Below are 8438 nucleotides of genomic sequence, written 5' to 3'. Positions count from 1 at the left end.
TGGGAAGAGCTGCAAGCCAAGGTGAGCAAGAGGAGATTACTACCGTGGCTAATCTTGCCAAGAAATGTATTGAGTCTGAATGCACGGAATAGGTCGGGCATGAAAGAAGTATCCTCAAGACTTGACAAACTTTTGATGGCCAGAAAGAATCCAAAAGATAAAAATAATGTTCATGAAGATAATGGTTATTTAGTTAGCGAAAGGTTCTATAGCTACGAAATTGCTATAACCGCAGAAGAAGATCAATCATTCCACTCTCTGTCTATCTTCAAGGATGCTATGTCTCTCCTTATTATATTTAAAGTACCTCCAATATAAAAAAAAAAACAGAAAAGTTTGCTTTGGTTCAGTTTATGTAATAAATAATTGAGTGAAAACAACAAATAAAAATAAAAAACCTAAAGTTTCCATTTCCCTCCTATGCTGAAATATGGTATTTTTTTTTCTGGCATAAACTCTATGTGCTTATGCCTTTTCTACCCAATGATACGAATTCAATCACCAATGAGGTCTTCTTCTTCTTCTTTTTTTTTTTTTTTCCTTTTTGGGGCTACTCCACCTGTTAGTAATTTCAATCACATACTGCAGATGGCCTCCAATTGTAGCCTGCACTTGCGGAAGGAAATTCTTCCCACCTTGCTATCAATGTAAAGGAAGTATCTTCAAGCTTATTTGCCTATTTTTCTTCCATGTTTCAATCAAAAAGGGAAACAGAAACATGAAATATGTATTTGGTATTGTTCTGTCGAGTTCATGTTTTTTGAATGCAATGCTTTTGGAGTTCTCTTCTTTTCATTTACTGGTAAATTCTGTATGTCCCTTTGTGAGAGAAAGCAAAGAACAAAACGTGCCTTTGGGAGAAAAAGAGAAGAACAATTGAGAATAGAGATTTTCACGGAGAGGAGAGGTGGAGACGGCGGGCGTCTGAGTTTTGAGGCCTCTTGTGAGACCTCTTTTAATGATTTTTAACTTTTTGAGAATAGATGAAGGAAACAAATCATATTATTGTAGGGTTACTCCGTATTGGCCCGATAAACAATGATTTCTTGTTAATTTCTTAAACGTTATATACTAACTGTTATCAATATGGATCCTTTATATTTTGCTTTAATCATACTTTTACCCGTTGCATTTTGATATCGGCAATGTCAGCTCTATTTATTTTTTAAACATGTGTGCAAGGACAATTAGCACTACATTTAACCACTGCATTTTCAATGTGAAAGTTGGCTTTCCAGTGCTATCAAATGCGACAAGGTTGAACATATATATGAGTGAAGTCATACATGCAAATTGTGGATCAAAAACTACTCATCAGTATCTTCAGTAATTAAATCAAATTGCAAAAATCAGATCTTTCGCTTATTGAGCAATAACCATCCTGAAAATTTTGTTTATCTATTGACCCTTCCTTTATTCTCCTCAGTTGTTCAAGTTCAGCAGCTCTCTCCTTCATGCCTGGCCTTTTCCTTGCATTGAGTTTTAGGCATCTTTTGACAAGCTTAGCAACAAAAAGAATTTCCTCTTCTAGGCCTTCATCAGCGACAATCTTGTCCAAGATTTCAAACAATCGATTTTCCTTCATGGATGATCGAAACCGGATAACCAAACCTACATCAGATTTATCCGAAGAGAAAGCCTTTTGGCCTGTTAGAAGTTCGGCAAGAACTACTCCAAAGGCATAAACATCACTTTTATCATTGAGTTGCCCGGAACGGAAGTACTCTGGGTCTAAGTAACCAAATGTGCCTCCGACTAGTGTAGTTAAGTGTGTTCTATCAATAGCAACTGATCGTGACAGCCCGAAATCGGAGACAACCGCCCTGTAGTTCTCATCTAACAATATGTTGCTTGACTTGATATCCCTGTGAAAAATGGCCGTTGAAGCACATGAGTGCAAATAAGAAAGAGCTCCAGCAACTTCAGCTGCAATACGTAAACGATTCTCCCAAGTGATCATTCCAACATTAGGGTCATCATGAAGGTGCTGCGAAAGGGTTCCATTTGACACAAATTCATAAACAAGTAATGGAACTTCAGTTTCCAAACAACAACCTAACAATTTCACTACGTGCCTGTGATTTATCTGTGAGAGAATAAGCACTTCATTGATAAACTGCAACAGTTGATCCCGGTCAATTTTGTTTGATTTCTTCACAGCTACAATAGTTCCATCTGACAGCATTCCTTTGTAAACAGTTCCAAGCCCTCCTTTGCCCAGAATACGACTTTCATTAAAATTGTCGGTTGCCTTTTCCAGCTCTTTTGTGACAAAAAGCCTCGTTTCAAATACACTTCCCTTACCTGATGATAGCTGCTGCTGCAGCAATCTCTTGAAGAGTTTCTTTTTCGCTTCTTTTTCTTCTATTTTTTTAAGCTTTCGGTGCATCCAAACACATGCAAAGACTAATATAAGAAAAGTAGTTGCAATTCCAATGCCTGTACAATAAATTATGATTGAGAGGAGGACTATCAAACAAAAGTACTGACAAGAAGCGGGATTGAATAATGTGAAAATGTACCTAAAGAAATGAAAATAGCCATGGATCGTTTCCCTTTGTCTGGTAGTGGTATGCATGCATTTGATAAAGTACCAAAGTCTTTCTTGTAGTAGCCTGGACGACAGGTGCAAACGTAGCTGCCTGCAGTGTTAACGCATATGGCATCCTTGGGGCAGTTATTCCTTTTCGGAACTTGACACTCGTTGATATCTGCAGTCAAGTTTGGCCACAGAAAAAAAGAGGAACAAAGTAATCAATATTATATGCAATCTTTCACCTATTTCTAAACTTGTGCAGATTAGACCAAATGGCACTCGACATACCAAAAGTCACAAGAATAATTTAAGGGTTTAAAATCGGAGAAAGTCGTTCCAATGTAGTGCTGTAAAAATAGAGAATAATTATTTGATATCAACATCCAAGCCGATCCCCTATGATTGGCTTTTTCTTCCCCTGTATTTGTGTATGTTGTTCAATCTTGAGGGTAATTTGCACGATTACATATGGGGGTTCTAAATTTTGATGCGGTCTTCAGAAAAGCGTACAATACATTGTGTTGAGTAGAGCGTTAGTTTTCCGTGGCGGCTATCCGCTTGGTTGAATAGTTGTAATTTTCCAAGAATTTCACACAGAATTGATATCTTTTCAGATTATGCAGAGAAAAGTAAACTAAAATTAATCCCAAAACTTTGCTGAGAGGACCTATGGAACTAACTGATCTCTTGAAGAAAGAACTTCACACATTGTTGGTGGTAATGTCTAGGGACAGTTATTTGTTTTCTCACCTTATGTTCTCCCCAAATACAAAATCTGCCTGATTTGCATAAAATTTTTGATACGCTAGCTATAGAACTATGACCTTGTTACAAACTACCTAAAAAAGAAAAATAAATCTTCTGTTGCTAGCAAGAAGAAAAAAAAAATGGATAGACGAGAGTAATTGCGTACTTTCGGCTTCCTGTTAAGATTACAACAAATCATGTTAGTAAGATTACCTTAGCAAAATTCGAATGTGAGCCATGACTACCTTAGCAAATCATGTTTTTTTCCTATCTGAACTTACTCTTCCTTCACATTCTCTCTCCTTCCAAATTACTCCAAAACAAAAATGGAGAAAGAAGAAATCCATTACGTACCTTTGCATCCATTAGGCAGATAAGGATTTCCTTGGTAACCTCGCAAGCAAGTACACAGTTATCCAACTCCTCTGGTCGAATTGATGCACTTACTATTCTGGCCGCATACATGATGTCCCCTTTTCACCGCTTCATGGCAACTGATATTTCCAATTCCCCAGTCAAGTACAATTGGAACACTGTAATCGTCATCGCACCTGGAAATGTTAAACCTACCAAAATCATTGAAATCCCTTTTAACAATCATGGAGAGGCTGCAAACAGCAGATTTCCAAGATCTATCTGCAGTATTCATGGTAAGCACCATAGTTGAGAAATAATTGAATTCTTTTGCTATAGTGGTCTGGCAGCATCCATTTCCAGAGCAAGATGAAGAAGTAGCTGTTTGATTATTTTGTGAATCCAAGCACAGAGATGGACATCCGCTGATGACCACATTTGTGTAGCAACATACAAGATGTTCTTGTTGCGCTGAAAAAGATCAAGCTTCAGTACATGAGTTCCCAGAGTTCAAGGACATCTTAAAGGTGCATGTTCTTTCTGAAATTTGTAGGTTTCCCAACTCTCCAAGCTTCTAGTTAGTTGTCTGGTTGGGCAATAATCTTGTATTTGGGTTCTATTGGCAGGGCTTGGAGAAATCTCAGCTAGATGAGGTCAAGTAGAAATGTCATATGATTACTCATTATGCTTCATGAATGGTTACGGGGCTGTAATTCTTTTCTAGTCTTTATTGAATTCATCAAAACATTTCCTTTCTTTTATTAGCGCATGAATATCGACCTTCTTAATCTTAAATATGCAGTTGCAGAATAAAATGTTGAAGGAGATTCCTTTTCTATTTCAAGTTCTTAAGTTTCCTCAATTACAAATCAAGAACATGTTCTTAAGTTTGTGAATTATATTGAAATCATCAAGCAGTTCCATGCATTTGTCATATTTTGTGGATCATATCATTTCATATGTTGTATCTTTTGGTGACAATACTCCCTTACAGATAAATTCTCGTCATCTACAAATAAAAAGTTAAAAATCAAATCATGCTGATAAGGACGTCATATGTCATTTCTTCATATCAAAATTTTTTATTCACTAAAAAAATCAAGTTAGATTGTCAAAATGGTGGGATTGGGTGGAACTTAACCTGCTTGGCCCAAGAAATTAAGGAATCGGGTTAGATTTGGATTCATCATGTGTCGAGTTTGGACAATGCTAAACTCCGCGTACAAATGATATACTTACATGTTTAGTTGATAAGAGACCACATCTGTACATTTGTCAATATATCACTATTGTGTTATATGCTACTCATTATTTAAAAAATTATTATCTAAGTTGATGTTTGTGATACTAATTATGATTTAGTTGAAATTTGATTTTGCAATTAATATACTATATCTTTGGTGAAGTATTACTATCAAAAATGAGAAAGGTGATGTATTTAAATCTAGGCCAAGCCCCCCTACTCTGGCATCAACATATTGTTTAACAAATTTAGCCCAAGATTGGGCTTAACAAATTCAGCCCAAATAAGAGAATTGACAGCCCAAATAAGAATTCCAAATGATTGAGACCACAATTGCACCGTATCGCCCCCTCCGCTCTGAAATTGCATTTAATAGTGGAAAATTTTCGCTTCCATTTTATTCTTAGAATTCCGTTGCAGTGTTTTCCTGCAGCTAAGTCCTTTAGTCATTTCCATAAAAAAATAATACCACTAATGATAGGTTGCAATTTTATCATTTATTTTATTATTAATTTTTCCTATTACCTGACATGATTTGAATTAATTATTAGATTCTACTCACTTTTCGTAATTTACATTTATTTCAGGAAGTAAAACAAAAATATCACAATCAAGGCCAATTTGATAGTCATCGGGAAAGAGTTCAAATAGCAGGCAATCAAGGGCATTCTTGGAACAAGGAGATGCAAGACCTTTTTGATAATTTTGACCGAAGACAGCAACTAAAAAAGGGAAAAGAAGGCAAACCTGGGGGGGCGTCCAGAGGCTTTGTCCTCTCCGCAAGGGGAGCCGCCGGACAGATTAGAGTCAAGGAGAATAGGAAATAGCATAGAAAAAGTGTGCAGAGGACTAGCACTATTTTTAGCTTAGTTTTTAGTTTTGACTTTTCCTCTTTTCGTCTTATTATGCTGTTGCTTCCATCGGATGTGAAGGCAAAGAAAAGCAATTGGGCATTCTTTGTAATCTTGACTTTTCCTTCATTGCCGAAGTGAATTGAATTTTCCCAATTTCGGAGTCGATGGCCGCTACTGTTGCTTCGATTTCCTATGGGTTTTTCGCATCAGGGATGAACTAAATTTTCTTTTTTAGTCAAGAAACAACGGAGGTTTTGGGTCGCCTAAAATTGTGAGATCGATTTAATTTTATCTTTTTCTTTTATTTATTAGTATTCGCATATTCCTTATTTGCAGTGCTTGTGATTATTTAATTAATTGATTGTCTTGGATCCAGATAATTAGTTGATTGGGTAATCTATTGTCAATTAGAGCATTAAATCCGTAATTGTTTAATTGCTCTAAAATAGTAACAACTGGCATGATTAGGTTTGTGTCAGGGGAATACGCGGGCTAATCTAAAATAACCCTGGTAGTGCGTTATTTGGTTAGAATAGGGCTCCTCTAATACATAAGACAATTGGGGAATTAAATTCTACGGGCGTACCTAAGATTATTTCTCAATTAGAGCAGTGATTAACGGGCGTACCTTGATCACCGACACGGTAAGGAGGGGTTGACTGCCATTGCTTGTTTGGTAGTTATAACCTATTTATTGATAAATAATTGGAATTGCCTTTGCTTCAATGATCAATTAGGTGCACCATTGCTGAAGTTATTTCTTGGCTAAAACCTTAGTTATCATTCATTTGGTTTTAGTAACTTGTTATTTAATTTTTAATAGTTTCTTAGATTTTATTTGCATTTATTTGATTGTCACTTTCTACACAAAAATACCCCCTGGTTACTGTGGATTCGAAAAGAAACAATTACACCCAGTCTCTGTGGATTCGACCCTGCTTACCACTATCTACAGAAATTAACTTTAGTTGAGTAGGTTTTTATTATTGCACAGACTGACAACCTGTCAATTTGATTGCACCGTATCGCCCCCTCCGCTCTGAAATTGCATTTAATAGTGGAAAATTTTCGCTTCCATTTTATTCTTAGAATTCCGTTGCAGTGTTTTCCTGCAGCTAAGTCCTTTAGTCATTTCCATAAAAAAATAATACCACTAACCAGTCTGTACTTCATTAAGGATATAAATAAGTCTAATCAAGTTGAACACCCTAATATTTAAATTTATTTAATTATTTTAATGAGTTTAAATATTTGTTCAAGTTTGATTCATTTATTTATCGAATCGAGATTGAATGACGAGTTTGAATGTTATTCAAATTTAGTTTGATTAGTTGACAAACTAAATTTGACAAATAGTAGGAATGGCTAGTATATTTTTTGTTACTAAAGAAAATTCTTGTTATTTATATATTAACGGACACTTCCTCAAAAGAATGAAATTTCGTACTACTTGCAGATGCTGCAATTGATGCCTTTACAAAATTGTTTTGGCATCAATTTTCCATGCGCACTAAATCTACGATAAACCAACCGAAACAAGACATTATAAAAAACCAAAGAATTTGACAAACGAGTAGTGGAATTATGATCATAAAACTAAGCATTCAAAGACTACGAGAGTGATGGAAGGTGACTAAAAGCTAATGCACGTAGTGGGAACCCATGAGACATTTTCAATCTCTAATCAAGGCTTAGCTATTAATAATACCCATGAGACATTTTGAGAAATTTAAGCTGTTCCAGTACATACTATCCTGAAAGAAGGAAAAAGAAATCACGAAAGCCTTTGAAATTTTGTTGTTATCCCGTTTAACTTCCAAATGTTAAACTTGATCAATTTTTATTAATCTTTACTCTTTGGGAGTTATTGCTAATTGGCCCTTGGATCCCACGATGATATTCACCAAGGTTAAGAAAGCATGCCTTGAATTGCAATGAATCTGCGAACTACTTAAGATGCATTAGGTGTTTAATTTAATTTTATTCTTGTGCTTATCATTTCCCAATGCTGCAGAGAAACTGAAAGGACTATAATATGCAAAGCCAAGTTGACTCGCTGCTATGTATACAAAAGAGACTTGCTGTCCTGTTAACTGATTATTATATATATACACACATGTAAAGAAAGCATGCCTGTTCTTACTGCTGTGCTCGAATGAAAAAATCTATAGCATTATTCGGAACCTAAATGAATTTCTTTTTCGACAATTTGCACCTTGATGTTCTAGATGCCCGCCAATTTAGTCTTATTGATAAACCTGTTAAGTGGATGGAAAATGCTGATACATCTTCAGTCTGAATTTACTCAATCCAAGAAACTAGCAAAGCATTGCTCAACAACATTATTTCGAAAACCAGTTTTTGCATCAACTTCTATTAGTTCTAGTCTCAGGAAATCGACGAACGAAAATAATATGATTTTTAGCAACCCAATAATGATAATAACATAACAAATAAATCAAACAAAGAGAAACAGAATTTTACGTGATTCGGTCAAATTGACCTACGTTCATGGACGAAGGGGAAGCAAATTTACTATAACAGAAAAAGAATACAAAACCTAGGAAATAATTCCTAAGGTCAAAAAATACCTAAAACTGAAAATACAAAAGGGGTTAAATAGCACTAAATGTTTAATGGTCCAAAGACCCATGACTTGCTCTTTTGGTTTGATGCCTAACCAAACTCCTCTCAAATATACTAT

General features: G+C 35.6%; 1 protein-coding gene across 1 annotated transcript; it reads right to left on the bottom strand.

Moving 5' to 3' along the window:
• Nucleotides 1-1330: 1330 nt before the first annotated feature.
• LOC113782245 (putative wall-associated receptor kinase-like 11) lies at nt 1331-2431 on the bottom strand. Its single transcript, XM_027328148.1, has one exon. It carries the CDS (start codon nt 2387-2389, stop codon nt 1331-1333), a length of 1059 nt encoding a protein of 352 aa, XP_027183949.1. The 5' UTR covers nt 2390-2431.
• Nucleotides 2432-8438: the final 6007 nt, after the last annotated feature.

Source organism: Coffea eugenioides, chromosome 9, assembly GCF_003713205.1.
Source record: "Coffea eugenioides isolate CCC68of chromosome 9, Ceug_1.0, whole genome shotgun sequence".
NCBI lineage: Eukaryota > Viridiplantae > Streptophyta > Magnoliopsida > Gentianales > Rubiaceae > Coffea > Coffea eugenioides.
This window is presented reverse-complemented; position numbering and strand designations above follow the sequence as displayed.

What these genes read in the sequence shown, in the direction of transcription:
- LOC113782245 (XM_027328148.1), bottom strand. Translation starts at nt 2,389, where the DNA reads ATGCACCGAAAGCTTAAAAAAATAGAAGAAAAAGAAGCGAAAAAGAAA.